Source organism: Carcharodon carcharias, chromosome 1 (genome assembly GCF_017639515.1).
Source record: "Carcharodon carcharias isolate sCarCar2 chromosome 1, sCarCar2.pri, whole genome shotgun sequence".
In the NCBI taxonomy this organism is placed as follows: Eukaryota; Metazoa; Chordata; class Chondrichthyes; order Lamniformes; family Lamnidae; genus Carcharodon; species Carcharodon carcharias.
Window position 1 is genome coordinate 105,941,891 of NC_054467.1, and position 17,918 is coordinate 105,959,808.

The window sequence follows — 17,918 nt, forward strand, 5'->3', positions numbered from 1 at the left end:
TCCTCTCCAATACAAGTAAAAGAATGTTGGATACATGCAGGGCTTAACGTGCTAAACCCACCTCACTACTTTCATTTTACATGTCAGTTCTTTGGGGGGGTGGGGGGAGGGGGGGATTGTGTCAGCTTTCTTTTAACTAGTGTTCAGCTTTTACTAGTTTCCTAGAAAACTATGTATGCAAAATGGTGATTTAATGGAAAATACTCCTTCAGGATGTTCCTCCATTTCTTTGTACCATAACTGACCCAATACAGGATGTTGATTATGAGGAGAACTTCTATTGTTATAATGCTGTACTCACTACAGAAAGAACTATAATTGTAATTAAGGTATTATAATAGCTGAATTTCATCCATTATGAATATGATGGGTTACTTTACCTGGTGGTGATGGGTTAATAAAACCTGGGATGGATAAAGGGATGAAATGGGAAAGTTCCCTGAGGAACCCTTCATTATTTTGGTGAATGGAGGTCCATGCACAGTTCTATAACTGCATTTACAAATAATGTCAGTTACTATTTGCACTCATTGTCCACAGGTCAACATGTCAGTTTTAAAGGGTATTTCCCCAACTGGTTGTTGATACCTGGTTCTAGCAATTTAACCTATCAAAGACAATATGTCTATAAAGCTTTTTTAATGTAATTATTTCCTGTCTGTATTTCCAATAAAGTTCTATTAATTGTGCCAGTGACATAAATAGATCTCCTGAAAGGTCGAATTATATTTGCATTTGAGTGTCAAACAATAACAGGAGTTTGGAAATTACTTGATTATTTATTCACCTGGGTGAAGGGCAAAATGAGGAGCTGGGACTCTCTGGATTTCACTGTGTAAAGCTTTCCACTTCTTCAACTATCTTACTACCTTCAAAACCAGTTTCTTTGACGATGCTTTTAGTCCCAACTTGAAACATCTCCCTCCTTGGCTCAGTAACAATATCCCTTATACCTATTTATGAAGTACCAAGGCACATTTTATTTGCATGAAATGTTATATAAACATTGTTGGAAGAGGATGTAAATAAAGAAGTCGTGGTTTAATGACACCAAGATTGCCTTTTTGAAAAACAGCATATTGTAGAAGTTCCACTATTTTGAGAAATACTAGGAGATGGTGTAATGGATCTTTCTGAAATTAATAGAATTTCAGCAATGTGTTTTTGTGTTCTTCCTTTCTGCTTTTGATTCTGTGAAAGAAGATAGATAAATTGTACCTTAAGGAACTACTTATTCCCTGCAAAGTTTGTAAAGCTTCATATTTTTAATCTAAAGATGTGAGACATTTTGCAAAATATTTTAAAATTTCAGCATCAACTTGCATTTGTATAGCCTGTGTAACAGATGTATGAGGAAAGTTTAAATGCCCAATTAATGAAATTTCTGGAAAGAGTTTCCATTTCACAGCAATGCAACAATGACAGTGTAGCTCTCAAGTCTGGTTCTGTCTTTGTAGGAGAATTGAGCGATTGTGCAAAGGAAGCAGTTTCGGACTGCTTGGGTTTAACAATGCATAGACTATTCCAGTGTGGTATCAAGCTAAGTTTGCCAAGGGGTTGCATGAGCTACCTAAATGTAAAGAGCTTATTAAAATACATGGAGGAAGCAGTTTAATAGTCACAAGCAGAGCTTTGCATGTTTACCCTAGAACTGGAGTGTTTCACTGCTACAATTATTTGTACCCCAACTGCTGTTTCGACGACTCGTTCGCATGGAGGTACCTGTTTCCAACAGCCCAAAACCCACATCAAATTCAGAAGTAAGTGGCAAATGTATGCCTCAAGAATCCGCGATTGCCTCAGCAGTACAACTTCAAAATATGTCCATCACGGGCATAAAATATAAATACTGGCACACAAAGGAATTACAAAGAGGAGAAAGATTTATGTTGCATGCTTTTTGAAGTTCTATTTCCCAAAGGCCTCTACCATCTTTTATTCTTGGAGGTCCAGCGTTTTGGTGCAAATTGTATGAAAACTATTTTAAGAATCATTTAGCAAATCTCTAAACTGAAGCCTTCTTTGAGGTAGGTAGATTTTGCTTTGGTGCAAATGCAATGAAGCACAAATTGTACTACAGCAGCAACACCCTCTTTGGAAACCAGGCCATGTTTTAACTCTTCTTGGTGTTTTTCTTTAAGTGATTTGTTTTTAGTTATTAATGTTCAGAGTACTGGGTTAGGGAGAGGAGAAATCAGTCAGGCCTCCTCCTGCTGATTGTTGTCCGGTGACACTTGCTAGAAAGATGTATCTATGCTGAGATTGGATGGAGAGAAGATCAAATGTGGCTACAATGCCCATGACTAACAAATAACCTTCAGTCATTCTGGGGTAGAAATCCACCTTGGATGTCAGTGCAAATCGGGCATTAGCTCATCAGCAGCCCGATATTCGGCTCCATTAGCCTCGTAACAGGTGACCAAAGCAATACTGTCTGTTTTCTATTCCTGTGTCTTGGATGGCCACTTTGTTGAGGCACTGAAGTTACGCTGGCACTACTGAAATTTGGCTCAGAATGAATCAGCACTTTGAAAATAAAAAGGCAAAGAAAATTGGGGGGAAATCAGGGAAAAGGGAAACCAATTCCAGCTTTTAAATATGGCTGTAACTCAGTGCTCCTGGCTTCCATCTCACCTAAAAGTTAAATTCTGTAGGAGATCAAAAGGATTTCCACTTTATCACAATTGCCTATCTGAATTATCAAGCAATAAATTTAAATTATTGCTTCAGAATACTTTGCTCAGCCTAGCAACTGAACCTCAAAGTTCAATCATTCTATTTTTCGCTTTTAACACATTTGAAGGAAGAATCAAGAAGCTGTCATTGCCAAATTAAATTTTCTTTAGAAACTCTTAAGGCGAAAGCTGTAAATGAGGATTTATTTTACTTTGATATTGTTTGTGTATTAGCTTTTTCATTTTCTGTATTGGTTTAATCCAGACTGCTGCTGTTCTTCCAAAAATAATCTATTGGGAGAGAAACCTGGTTGCTGATGTGGTATTTATTGCACTAGTTTACTAACCATTAGGTACCCTTTGAAGCCCCAAAGTGCACTTCGATGTGATTGATCAAGCAAGGGACCGTCCTGAGAATGTTTCAATCCCCTTGGGTTTTACTTGCATTACAAGTGGTGTTCACCATAATCAACATTCTTGTTTTAAAGACATGCAAGCATATGCTGCAGGAACAGTTGATATAACTGCAATATTTCCCTCAGTTGATTGGCCTTTGCTTTGTATCACCATCTGGTAACAAAACCAAGATTAGAAACACACACACACCTGGGGAATTATAGACTGGTTTCCACTTTTAACTGCCTGACAGTAACTCTACCCCTTGTTTGGCAGAACTTCTTGTAACCTAGTGGTTTTTGCTGATAGATCTGGCCATTTTAGCAACACTATCTTCGGAGTTGTCATTATTTTGACGGTTAGAAGTTATCAAAGAGGTGGTTCCAACATATTTAACGTGGCTGTAAAGTGCCAGGATAGTTTCAAACACATTTCGCTTGCAGGATCAGGCATCATATCCCGTCTCTGAATTGTTGCTTTTCTCAGTGCTGTTTTCTATCCTGTTCTTGTCATGAGAGTAGACGATGACTGGAAGTGGAAGAGAACATAAAATCAAGCACCCTTTTTAATGGAAGCGAACAGATTTTTTTTAAAAGCGCACACTGGAGATGGGCTTCTTACTCTAACTTAGCTGAAAGGAAGTATAGAATCTGAGAGGAAGTGACCGGGTCTATTGTAAAACATTGATTCCCCTTGGCGATCTAAATGATTATTTCAAAATCCTGCAATCTTTATTTCTTGTATTTCTCCACAGACTGTTTTCAATGTCTCTGTGCACTGAAAATGATGCTTATTTTTCAGAAGAGCAAAAAATACAGGAAAATGAGAAGAGCTCATTTTATTTTGTGTGTCAACAGATATAGAATGAAAGTGAACATGGAAATTATTCACTGGGCAGAATAAAGAAACAAATAAAACTGTGTTGCCCTTTATTTATTACTATTGCCTACTCTGTTGCTAAATCTATATTTTGTTTTGACTCTGTCCACAGGCGGACTGAACACACAGCCCGACCTCACTCCTGGCATTCTACAAAATTAGTGGAAAACCAACCAGATTCAAGCATGATGCAAATATCTCAGGGCACGATCAGCACTCCTTGGCACCAAACCTACCATTCTAGGTTAGTAGGGGTCTAGTTTATTGCTATGGCAACAAAGGAATCTGCTATTTTCTTCTGTACTGTGAAACCATTTGAACCAAAAAAAGAATTGCCTTCAAAGCAGGGGATTTAATCCTGTTTCACATGCAGTAATGGAATGGCAGATTTAACAGCAGATGTTTTACAACCTTTGCTTCCACCACTGGCTAAAAATATTGTTAGTTATTGCTGTTGCTTCAGCCACTTACAGATATCCACTGTTAATTTTCGTTAATGTTTTCAAGTTGAAGATTTAGAGAATCCTCAATGTAAAATCTATGTAAAAACAAATAAATATATATTACATTTAATGCCTAGTCCCCATTGTTAGCATAAAAGTGGATCTTACAGAATCTCAGAATTTTAGTGGCACAGAAGAAGGCCATTCGGCCCATTGAGTCTGCACTGGTTCTCCAAAGGAGCATTATGACCTTGTGCTATTTCCCTGTACTGTTGCATATTGTTTCTATTCAAATAATCACCTAATGCCCTCTTGAATGCCTCAATTGAAGCTGCCTCTATCACACTTCCAGCCAGTGCATTCCAGATCCAAACCACTCGTGTGAAAAAGTTTTTCTCACGTCCCATTTTCTTCTTTTGCAAATCACCTTAAATCTGTGCCCTCTCATTCTTGATCCTTTTACGAGTGGGAGCAGCTTCTCCCTATCTACTCTGTCCAGCCCCCTCATGATTTTGAACATCAAATCTCCTGTCAGCCTTCTTCCCTCAAAGGAGTACAGTCCCAACCTCTCCAATCTATCCTCATAGCTGAAGTTTCTCATCCCTGGAACCATTCTTGTAAACCTCTTCTGCACACTCTCCAATGTGTTCACATCCTTCCTATAATGTGATGCCCAGAACTGTACACAATACTCCAGCTGAGGCCTAATAAGTGCCTTATATAAATTCAGCAATACCTCCCTGCTCTTGTACTCTATGCCGCTATTGATAAAGCCCAGGATACTTTATGCTTTATTAACTGCTCTTTCCACCTGTCCTGCCACTTTCAGTCATCTATGTACATATACACCTAAGCCTTTCTGCTCCCTCATCCCCTTCAGAATTTCACTCCTTATTTTATATTGTCTGTCCATGTTCTTCCTACCAAAATGCATCACCTCACATTTCTCCGCATTGAACTTCATCTGCCACCTATATGCCCACTCCACCAATTTCTCTGTGTCCTTTTGAAGTTCCACACTGGCCTCCTCACAGTTCCCAACACTCCCAAGCTTCGTATCGCCCACAAACTTTGAAATTGTCTTCTGCACAACAAGATCTAGATCATTAATATATATCAGGGAAAGCAAGGGTCCCAATACCGACCCCTGGGGAACTCCACCTTCCTCCAGCCCGAAAAATATCCATTGACCGTTACCCTCTGCTCCCTATTTTTTTGCCAATTTTGTTTCTGCTTTGCTACTGTCTCTTTTATTCTATGAGCTATAACTTTTCTCACAAGTTGGTTGTGTGGCACTGTATCAAATGCCTTTTGAAAGTCCATGTACACCACATCAACAGCATTACCCTGATCGACCTTGTTCTGTTATCTCTTCAAACATACTCCAGCAAATTAGTTAAACAGGGTTTCCCCTTTAGAAATCCATGCTGGCTCTTCCTTATCAACCCATATTCTTCATGTGACTATTAATTCTATCCTGAATAATTGTTTCTAGAATCTTGCCCACCACTGAAGTTAAAATGACTGGCCTGTAATTGCTGGGCTTACCCTTACAACCTTTTTTGAACAAGGGTGTAACATTTGCAATTCTCCAATCCTCTGGCACCACCCCTGAGTCTATGGAAGACTGAAAGATTATTGCCAGTGCCCCTGCAATTTCTACTTTCACTTCCTTCAATATCGTTGGGTGTATCTCATCTGCTCCCGGTGCCTTGTCAACTTTAAGTACCGACAGTTTATTCAACACTTCCTTCTTGTCAATTTTGAACCCTTCTAGTGGCAGAGTTTATTTGTCTGTCACTATGGCCTGGGTAGCATCTACCTCCTTGGTAAAGACAGATACAAATTAATCATTTAATACCTCGGCCATGGCCCCTTCGTCCATGTGTAAATTCCCTTTTAGGTCCCTAATTGGTCCTACTCCTCCTTTTACCACCCTTTTACTATTTATATGTCTATAGAAGACTTGGGATTCCTTGGGAACCCTTTTTGTTGGCTACCAGTCTTTTCTCATAATCCCTCTTCGCTTCTCTAATATGCTCTTTTACCTCCCCTCTGAACTTTCTGTATTCCTCTTGGCTCTCAGTTATATTTTCTACCTGGCACCTGTCATAAGTGCATTTTTTCTTCCTTATCTTAATTTCAATCTCCTTTTCCGTCCAGGGATCTCTTGATTTGTTTGCCCTACCTTTCCCTTTCGATGGAATATACCTTGACTGTGTCCAAACCAATTCTTTTTGGAAGGTAGCCCATTGTTCAGATACAGTTTCTCCTTCCAATCTTTCGTTCCAGACTATCTGGCCCAGCTCTGTTCTTGCCCCACTGAAGTCGGCTCTTGTCCAGTTAATCATTCTTACTCTGGATTGCCTATCATCCTTTTTCTATCATCATCCTCAAAAATACAATACAATGATCACTGTCTCCTAAATGTTGCATCACTGACACTCAATCTACTTGGCATGCCTCATTTCCAAGAACCAAGTCCAACAGTACGTCTTTTCTTGTGGATTGGACTGCTGTAGAAAATTCTCCTGAATACAATCTAGAAACTTTTGCCCCCCTCCACCCTTTAAACTACCACTGTCCCAGTCTATATTTGGGTAATTAAAGCCCCCCATTATAACAAGTCTATAATGCATGCATCTTTCTGTGATTTCCCTGCAGATATGTTCTTGTATGCCCTTTTCACTATTTGGCGGTCTATAGACTACGCCGAGTGATGTAATTGCACCCTTTTTGTGCAAGTGTTGTGCAAGCAACATGTTTTCTATTTAGATGCATCACTTTCATCTTCTCTCTACCCCAGATATGCTTATTCTTGGGTTGGATCATAAAAATAACTGTTAATAATCAGCAAAGAGATTTAAAACTCCTTATCTATAAATTAGGTACATATACTTTAATTGGTATAGATACTGCCTTGGCTTCACATAACTAGGGTTAAGTCAGTTGGGCAGCACAGCCTACCCTTGCTGCTAAATCGTTGCAGTGGAATTTGTTCAGTTACACTGATTTGCTAAATCTAATTGCACTAATGCGTCTAATTTGTACATGTATGTCTTAATTTCTTTTTTGCCAGTAAAATTGAAAAAAAAGTATTATGAACAATGTGAACTCCTTTCCCCGAAGTTTTTGAAAGAACCATTTTGTTTTTCAATCAGATGTCTCCCTCTGATTTTCACGCCACCTCCTAATTTCCTCCTTCCTGTAAGTTTTTCATCATTAGCCTTAAGGTTAACTTATTGTAGCAGCCATAATAGGAAATTAAGTATGCTTATTTTAAATGGGGGAACTAACTGAATTTTGGACTCTTGTTGGATGCACATGCTGCAAATCTATTTTATTTTTTGTTAAGTTGGTACATTGCAGAGAGACAAGTTGTGTTTTAAGTGTCTGAAATATTCTTAATCTTTACAAGTGAGTTCAATTTGAGTTAAAAGCAAAATACTGCGGATGCTGGAAATCTGGAATAAAAACAGAAAATGCTGGAAAAACTCAGCAGGCCTGGCAGCATCTTTGGAGAGAGAAACAGAGTTAACATTTTGAGTCTGTATGATTCTTCTTCAACTGAGTTATGTTATTACATACTTTATATTCAGAATAGACAGAAATACATCTTAGAGACGGCATTGAAATGGGAGATTTCTTGTCAATTTGGTAATAAACCTCTATTTGACATAATCGGGAACCATGCAGTAGACAGTGATTGGTGACATTGCTATCTTGCACTTACAGTTGAGAAATGTTGTTTGGGAACTAAGTGAGGATGTGATAGATGACCCTTGCCTTCGGGTTAGTGAGGTGTCACTGCCATGAGGGTTGCATTTCTGTTTGACTTTTCGTACAGAAAATAAATGTCTTTGCTGTTATGTTGAAAAGAGGGGTGGAATTTTATGGTCCCACTACCACTGGCTTTTGAATGGCTCGCCACATTTTATAGCCTTGTCCTTGCCGTGACAGGGCAGTAAAATTCCGCCTGAGATTCCTGCCAAACATTCCCTTGGGTTTGGCTCCACATATTTTTAATAGATTAGATAAATACTTAACATTGTCACTATTGTTCTATGGCATATTTTGACTAACATTTACACCCGTATGTACTTGCCAAGTTCCTATTTGCGTTGTGTTATAATGTTGCCTTGTTGTCCTGGTGAGTTTGTTTAATTCATGGCAATCACAGGTGCAACGTAATTGCATAATAATGGGAACAATCAAATATTACCTGGATACCTGGGTGGAAGACCAAGAAATAAAGGGAGGTGTTAGGATCTCTTTCATTTTCTGAGTGGCAAATGAACACTCGAAAACGAAAACAATGAGCAAACAAGCATTTTAAAAACAAAGCCCTTTTCTTGTGAAATTTATATGCAAGTTCGTTCTTAAATGACACTACTCTCTGTTGACTTTCAGTTTAATATTTTATTGAAGCAAAATTAAATCCTGTTTTGGAAAGTATAGGATACCTCTCTGCATTAGCTGCTGGCATCCTTTTGCCCTGAGCTTCTCTGGGTTAGGCAGAACAGAAATCATTCCTGGGTCCTGCCCCTGATCACTCTCCAATGGCTTTTTTTTTGAAAGCTTGCCTGAGTTTTCAGTGAAGACATGGTTGGGTTTTGTTGGAATGTTTCACATGGGTCAATAAATGGTTGGGGCTCACACATTACCCTTTGGGCAAGGTAGCAGGTGGTTAATGCAGCCTGTGAGGCTGTGACTTGAATCATTGCTTTGGAAGTGGGAAGTGTGGGAGTAGTAATAAGCGTCCGTGCACTGCAGTCATTGAATCATGGCCGAATCGTTTTATAGAGCTGCACTGCTGTCATTATCTGCAATTTTAAAATGTTAAAAGGGTCAGAGAGAGTAGATGTGGAGAAACTTTTTTTCTCTGTCACGAGTATCAAGAACCAGGGAAATTAGATTCCATCCCATTCAGGAGAGCAGTAGAAATCTGGAACTCTTTCTCCCCACCCCCCTCAACCCCCCACAAAAAAGCTGTGGAGCCTGGGTCAATTAAAGCTATTACCACCAGGATAGGTTGAGTTTTGCTAGGTAAGAGTATCAAAGGATAGGGAGGTGCTAAAGGTGCTACATCAATGCAAATAGTTGTTGTTGAACCAAAACCTGATTTTAATGCACTTTCCTAAAATTATCAATTCCTTGCAAATGCCCTCAGTTATCTAATTTATCTATCACCGAATAACATGAAATTCAAGGTTAAATTTCAGTTGCTTCACCTGGGGTCTTGCTCCAATGTCGGATCCCAAAAGTACAATGTTTTGTAACACAGCCAAGGAGGTTATGAGTTGACATTACGTTGAGTAACCACAGGGACATCTTTTGTTGCCTGGGCACATCCAGCCTACACAGAAAAGTGATCCTGGGTAACATTAGGTTTCTAATTGCACAGTGCTATGCCTGGAATCCTTCCACCTCTTCATTCACTGTGGAGTTAAAAGAAGTGAGCTTTTTATTCCACACTGCATGGAGACTTTGTAACATTGGAGTATTTATGTAGACCTTTGTAGTTTGTGTAGGAACAACAAGAGGCAATTTAGTCCTAGTAATTTGCTCTTGTCATTGACGTCCTTTTCTGAAGTGTGTAGATAGGACCATGTTCAGTGTCTGTTGAATCTATTCCAGGTTTAAGTTGATTTAAGTTTGCTATATATGTTCCATTATGTCTTGCAAGTCACGTGAAGATGAAACTGCAGAAATGGTAATGAAAGAAACAACATCTGTTCAGAATGACAACAATATAGAAGATGGCCTGTGGTACTTTGCTGGGGTGGGAAATTAAAAAAAAAGAACAGATGACCAAAAGCATGATCAAAAAGATGGGTAGGTTTTTTATAATGGTTGGAGGTGCGGAAGAGATTTCCGGAGTGAATTCCAGAGAGTCAGACTGGGGCAACAAAAGACTTTGTCATTACCGAGAGAGAGGAGCACAAAAGTCAAAGGATTGAATGTTATAGGAGGCGTTATAAAGCTAGAGAGGTTACAAGGGTAGAATGGATTGAGGTAGTGGAGGGATTTTAAATCAAATGCTTTGGAAATGAGAAACAAATGCAAGTTGGCACTGAATGGGGAAGGGGAAGCCGAATTGAATGCTAATTGTTTGAAGAGGGAAGAAGGTGAATGAAGGGAATCAAGGATGGTAGCAGATTTGCTATATATGTTGATATTGTACAAGACGAAATATTGTCACAGGTAAAGGAAAGCTAGAGGGCAGGAATAATGGACCGGGAGGCACAAGTGCAATTCAATCCTCACTTTAAAGTCATAGATTTTTATTTCCATTATAAATTTTTAGGCACACACTTATAATGTAAGCTGCTGATGTAAATTTGTCACATTGTCACTGGCAGAGCATGTAGTTATGATACTGCAGCACCTCCACTGGTTGGAGGGTGTAATGACAACCTGACAGGTTTTATTTGGCAGTGCCCACTATAAATATCATCATAAGAATTTATACTGGAAGAAGTTGGAATGAAGTATGCGGCATCCAAGATATGATACACGTACATAAATTTAAAAAGCAGATATGAGTGTCACTCTGTGTTTTGATTGTCGGAGCCATTTGCAATTAGGGACACCCATCGCTGGCTTAAAAAAAATTCTTTAAACCAAAAACTCCATTTATTTAAATGACAACGAATAAAAGGTCAGTACATATTTTGTCTTAATATGGTGCTCTGTTGAGATGGCATCTACTGGTGGGAATCTCTGGTTTCTGAACACAGAAACCTCAGTATTCAAATGCTTTCAACAATGAAAGCGGTCTGTTTGATGTTGCATCAGTTTCTTTAGTATGTGACACTGTCGTCTTAGCAGCTATGATAACAATGGTCTCTGGTACCTAAAGAACTACAGGGATCTCTTTCATTTCTTTTTCACTTTTCATAATCCTTCATTTCTTTTTAACTTATCTTTAAAGACAAGCAGATCCATCTGGTCATTACTTACCATGAATGAAGAATGTGCTTTTTCATAAGACTATCGAGTGTGACAGGGAAGGTCTCCAAGGAATTTGGTCTGGCATTTATAGGAAGTGTGCGTTATTACCAAAACTTTTAATATGCTCTAGGTTCCATCCTTGCCCCTGGGTCAATATGTGTAAGGTTTAAGCTTTGTCCTAGCCAATCCTGGCTAATGGAGGCTGGAACCTAGCTCCAAATTCTGTTTGATATCAAGGAGGATATGGTGGGTTTTGGTGCCCCCCTCACATCTCTCCTCCCCCACCCCCCCATTACTGGAATATGAGATCCCCAAAATCATTCTGCCACATAGCCCAGCCAATCAGCTGGTATAATCTGATTACTGAACTTACAACTGTGACAACTTGTTAACAGCAAACCAAACGGTAATTTGAAGTTAACACATAAATAAGGAACACTTTTTTTTATAGTCCCCTGAAAGTTAATATTGGTGTTTAAAACCCTGATCTAACTAATCACTATAACATTGATGTTTGTAGTTGATGTGACATAAATATTGTAGCATCCATTTGGCAACATAGTAAATATAGAAACAGAAAACAGAAGCAGGAGAAGGTCTTTCAGCCCTTCGAGCCTGCTCTGCCATTCAATAGGATCATGGCTGATCCTCTATCTCAACACCATACCTCCAGCTCTCTCCCTATACCCCTTGATGCCTTTAGAGTGTAGAAATCTATCTATTTCCTTCTTAAATATATTCAGTGACTTGGCCTCCACAGCCTTCTGTGGTAGAGAATTCCACAGGTTCACCACCCTCTGAGTGAAGAAGTTTCTCCTCTTCTCAGTGCTAAATGGCCTACCCAGTATCCTGAGATTGTGACCCCTTGTTCCAGACCCCCCCCCAGCCAGAGGAAGCATAATCCCTGCATCTAGTCTGTCCAGCCTTATTCAGAATTTTGTACGTTTCAATGAGATCCCCTCCCATTCTTCTAAATTCCAGTGAATACAGGCCTAGTCGACTGAATCTCTCCTCATACAACAATTCTGCCATCCCATGAATCCATCTGGTGAATCTTTGCTGCCCTCCCTCTATGGTAAGTATATCCTTTCTTAGGCAAGGAGACCAAAACTGCGCACAATACTCCAAGTGTGATCTCACCAAGGCCCTGTACAGCTGCAGTAAGACATCCTTGCTCTTGTACTAAAGTCCTCTTGCAATGAATTTGTTTTATTTCTGTCTAATTTAAGTTTTTATTTTATGTATTGAATTACTGCACAGAACAGGATCGATTCTGGATCTTAACAAGTTTTCCTTCTTGTTTGAATTTACCTATTTATCAGTGCGAATCTTTGATACAATACTTTTCTTTTACCTCACCAGTTCTTCGACCAGTGACCTCTCTGGCTATGATCACGGGTATCTAAGAAGGAGTCCTGATCAGTACAGCTCGAGGGGCAGCATGGAAAGCCTGGACCATACCAACCCTCCTTACCACTCCTGCAACCTCTCGTCTGCCAAATCCACTAACAGCATAGATCAGCTTTCCCACCATCATAGCAAAAGGGACTCTGCCTACAGCTCCTTCTCTACAAGCTCCAGCATCCCTGAATACCCAGCTCCAACTTTCCGCACTGAACGTTCTTATTCCATGGAAAACATGCCTTCCAGGAATAGTCTACATGAAGGAATCAGACAAGCTGACATAAAGTATGTAAAAACGGTCTATGACTCCCAGAGAGGAATATCTGAGGAGCATGAAGTTAGCTGCCCTTCGACGATTAAGAGCTCTAGTAGCCGAGCCCAAACTGATCCCAGGAGCTATTACAAGCCCTACAGTGGCAACAGACACAGTATTGGACCAGTGTGGAATAACCCAAGTAGAAGCTCTTTTGAGACAGATAATAAAGCACCACCTCTTCCTCCAACTCGCAGTGACAGTTTCATGGCAATCAGAAGTCATGAGAAACCTACCTCCTGGTCAAGTTTGGATGGACAGGCCAAGCCTGTTCGACCTCAGCCAAAGGGAGCGTGGCCTCACCATATCAACACGGGTTCTTGTGGGCAAACCCATCTACTGAAGCCTGTATTTATAGAAGGACAACTCAACACGGTGTTGGAGAAGAGCCCGGAAAGTAGCCCAGCTGTTCAGCCTAGGCACAGTTACACTCAAGCACCACAACCAGGTCAAGCAATGCTACCAACTGGAATTTATCCAGTGCCTCAGCCTGAACCAAGGTATGCCCAGGCACCAACCAACAACACTAACTGTTTGCATCAAAACACTAATAACGGGTTACTCTACCCTGCTCTAAGTAGAGAAAATACACATGGCACTCAAAATTCAACTGAAAGGACTAAATGTACTCCGTGCAATGTAGAGGAAAGCAAAAACCAAAGCATCATCAATAAGTCTGCCCTTTATCAACCCAATGCTGCACACCTTGATTCTAACAATGAATATGAGAAGATGTCAGATCACCCAGAGGGACAATATGGTCACTACAAGGTGCATGCCTTCTCTGATTCAAAATGTTCTCCTGACACTGCTCCAGTGTCTCCTGATATTGGCCCACTGTCTTGTCACAGTTCTCCAGCCAGTGCCAGCAGCAGCACAAGTGATGCACAGTATCGTTGTAGAAATATCGAACCTCCACAAGCACAGCAAAGAAGAAAAAGCAGTGAGAAAGTCCCATCCAGACAGCGAGCTGAGAGCTGGCAAGGCAAAGGTCAGGCAGATGGAGAGTCCTATCAGAGGAAGACTGAACAAGAAAATCATCCATCTCGGATGCAGGATGAGAACCGAAACAAACAAAGCTCTCCTCTGTGGCAGAACCACCAAGAAAGTAAAATGGTCCACCGTAGGCAACAAAGTTTGGATGCAAAAACATTACAGCAGTGGGAAAGTTACAATGAGAGCCGATTATCTCAAAAATGGAGTCCGGACTGTAAAGAGCAGGTCTCTGATCACTGGAGTAACTATGAAAGGCAATTGTGTCCTAAACGCTACAGTGACATAATCAACACAGCTCAGTCTCCATTTGTGCAACCACAATATGAGGAGCAGAACCAGTGTCAAGAGCAGCAAAACAAATTTGATTTCAGCAGGTCACGGTATAGTACCAGTAGCACCCAAAGCTCCCAGAGTGGCCAGTTTGGAAAACCTGAAATGGCAAAACGCTCCTCTGTGCTCGAGACTGTCAATAAGATTGAACAACGCGAGCACGACAGTGAGAGAGTTCCAAATACCCGAGGATTTCACTATGGTTCAGACTCTGTTAGGTTAAGCCAGTCTTCCAGTGCGAGAAGTTCAATTAACTGCATGGATGATCTTAGGAACAGATGCAGTATCACAGAAGGCCAACCAGCAAGGCAGCCATCAGCTTCGATGAACAACTTAATAACTGCAGACAAGACCCCTATCTTGCATCATTTGACGTGCGAGAGCAGAGATGCAGGTAACAAATTAGAGGAACTGAGGCGTCAGGATGGAGAGCTGCAGTTTCCTGCTAAATCTGCACAAAGGTGCAACCGTGCTTCAGTTCCCATTGCAAACAAGGGAGCCCAGCTCAGCAAGAGCAAGAGTTCTATCCAGCTGATGGATAAAGGTGAAAAAGACACCCTCTGGGAAGATGATCTTTCAGGCTCTCCCCCTGATAATGCATTTAACCGAGCTTACAGAAACAGTCTGAAGGATGCTCAAAGCAAGGTGCTGAGGGCCACTTCTTTCCGGCGTAAAGATCTGGATTTAACCTCTCCATATGCGAACAAACAAAAGGCTCCTGATAGGCCAGCCTCGGCCCATGTTGGGTCAGTGTCTCAGGTGAAGCTCTTACACATACCAAAGGAAAGGCATTGTGTCACGCCAACAGAAGTGAGGAATCCTACACCAGATTTCAGCAGCAAAGAGCTTCAAAGCAGTCATCATGTAGCACGCATTGGAAACAGGAAGCGCTTGACAGCCGAGCAGAAGAAACGATCATACTCGGAGCCTGAGAAAATAAATGAGCTGGGAGTATCTGACAATGAAACCTCATTTGCCGGTCAGCATAAAAAAGATCGGACTTTTACTTTCCCAGAGCCCACGGAACTGAGATCCGTAGCAGACAGGCGGAGGCTTTTCGAAAGAGATGGCAGGACCTTGTCAACAGTGAACCTTTCTAAGCCTGAACTGAAACAGATCCAGCAGAATGCACTGGCTGATTACATTCATCGGAAAACAGGCAAAAGACCTATCGTGCAAGAAACTGGAGTTGTTCAGGAACGATCGCAAAGTGTTTACCTTCAGCTAAGCAGATCTGATGATCAGAGCCTTTCCTCCTGTTCGAGTATGAGCTCACTGCTTGATCAGAGCATCTATGGCCGCCAGCCTGTTGAAAGATTGCCCGAAACAGCTCATGTTTCCTTGACACTCCCCCCTGGACTATCGGGCAGCTTTGATTTGTATGGCGATGCACATCAGGCTGGCAGCGGCGCCTCACTGAACCAGCACAGAATGAAAATGGAGCGCACGTATGGCTCAGAGTTAATACTGAATAAAATAGCTCCTCAGGATCCAGTCCGAGCTTACAATCAGCCCCGTAAAAATCAATACCCTCATCAGCAACAGCCAGTGTTTGATAGGCACTCGTCTGCAAGGAATTCTGGAAAGTTTGCATCTGCTGACAACCTACTCGAAAGACCGGAAAACCCAGTAGCTGTCCACGTTCGGTCAAGGTCATCGCCGTCAACTGAGATGATCTCGGAGGTAGGTGCAATGTTTATGGACAATTGAGTTGAAGGGGCAACATTGGCCATGAAGAAGAGCATTTACAATGCCAGTATCTCACATTCAATTCATCCGACCAGCCGATGATGGAAATGATCATTTTGGCTCTTCCATCAGCCCAGTAGTAGTAGAGGCAGCAGCTGCTGTGGTGCTGGACTATAAAGACGAGGAAGCTCCCGACTTTCTTCCCGAGAGTCTGGATGACCTCAGCTGAAGAGACAAAAACAACATTCTGCGGATGTTGGAAATCCGAAATAAAAACAGAAAATGCTGGAAGCACTCAGCCAGTCATCTGTGGAGAGAGAAACAGAATTGATGTTTCAAGTCGATGGCCTTTCATCAGAACTCTGATAAAAGGTCACAGTGCTTAAAAATTAACTGTTTCTCTCTCCGCAAATGCTGCCTGACCTGCCGAGTGTTTCCAGCATTTTCTGCTTTTGTTTCAGCTGAAGGGATTGGGGCAGGTGCTATTATTGCCCTCAAAGTTCCTGGGCTAAGGAATGTAAACTTTAGCCAGGGTCTTCCTCACCTGACCATAATCCAATGACCATGCAGGAAATGTGCATCTATGGGTGTTGAGTGAACATCTACTTCGGTTTAGCTTAGCCATGAGGCCTTTCACAGACAATGAAGCCACCAGTATTCACTGTCAAAGATCACACATTGACAATGTACCGTAGGGATGGGAACCATAGCTGTGCATGAGTCTTCACCTTCAGAAGAGAGGAGAAAACTGGGAATTGAATAAATAGCTCTTATAGCAAAAGCTGCCATATAGCTGAGAAATTAGTGTTTAGTGTGCTGTATGTAAAAGGTAGACTGATGGTTTTGCAGTGGGGTGTGATATTTTTGTAAAATACTGAGAACTGAGGTGTAAGTTAACACCACAGAAAGTTTACCTTGGTAGAATATTTTCTATGCTCTACATTTGTCGTCGTTTCCAAATAATATGCCTGGTAAGGTAAGAGGAAATTATAAATCCCCGGATGGCATCAAAATTGGAATTATTCAGTCAGTTTGGATCATGAAATCTTATAGTGCAGAAGAGGCCTTTCTGCCTGATATGCCTGTGCCGGCTCGTTGAAGGTGCTGACAAATTTAGTCTCAACCCCCAGCTTTTTCCCCATAACCTTACAAACTAGTCCTCTTCAAGTAATGTCCAATTGTACTTTGAAAGTTCCTATAGAATCTAATAGCATCACCCTTTCAGGAAGTGTTTTCCAGATCTTTAGCAACCTTGGTGTGAAGAAATTCCTCCTCATTTCCCCTCTAGATCTTCTGCCAATTATTTTAAATTTATAATTTCTGAATACTGACCCAGTTGCCATAGAAAACAGTTTCCCCTGCTTGCTCTGCTGAAACTGCTCAATTTTGAATATCTCTTAGGTCTCCCTGTAACCTTCTCTGTTCTGTGGAGAACAGTCCCAACTTCGCCATTTTCTCCACGTAACCCAACTCCCACACCACAATAACGTCTTAGTAACCACCCCTGCCCCCCCTCCCCGCAACTTTGTACCCTCGCCTAGGCCTTGATATCCCTCCTAAGTGGGGTACCCAAAATTCCACACACTGTTCAAGCTGATGCCTAACCAGAAATTTGTAAAAGTTTATCATGACTTCCCAATTTTTGTATTTAATTTATTTTATTTTATTAGTTTTATTTACAAAGCCAAATATCCATATGTTTACTTAACCACCTTCCCAACTTGCCCTGCAGCCTTGAAGATGTATCGCCAGGCGCATCCGACATACTGGAGCGTGAAATAGCACGTGATGACGTCAGGCAAGTGTCCCGACGTCATCGTGCACTCATGAGATATTTTG

General features: G+C 41.1%; 1 protein-coding gene across 6 annotated transcripts in view; it reads left to right on the forward strand.

Moving 5' to 3' along the window:
* shroom3 (shroom family member 3) overlaps positions 1 to 17,918 on the forward strand; it is a 170,628-nt gene that overhangs the window by 118,109 nt on the left and 34,601 nt on the right. For all 6 annotated transcript variants that reach the window (XM_041190643.1, XM_041190671.1, XM_041190662.1 and 3 more), the window contains exons 2-3: positions 4,063 to 4,194; positions 12,710 to 16,073. In XM_041190643.1, coding sequence (XP_041046577.1) covers positions 4,136 to 4,194; positions 12,710 to 16,073 — 3,423 coding nt within the window. In that variant the 5' untranslated portion in view covers positions 4,063 to 4,135. The remainder of the gene's footprint in view (positions 1 to 4,062; positions 4,195 to 12,709; positions 16,074 to 17,918) is intronic.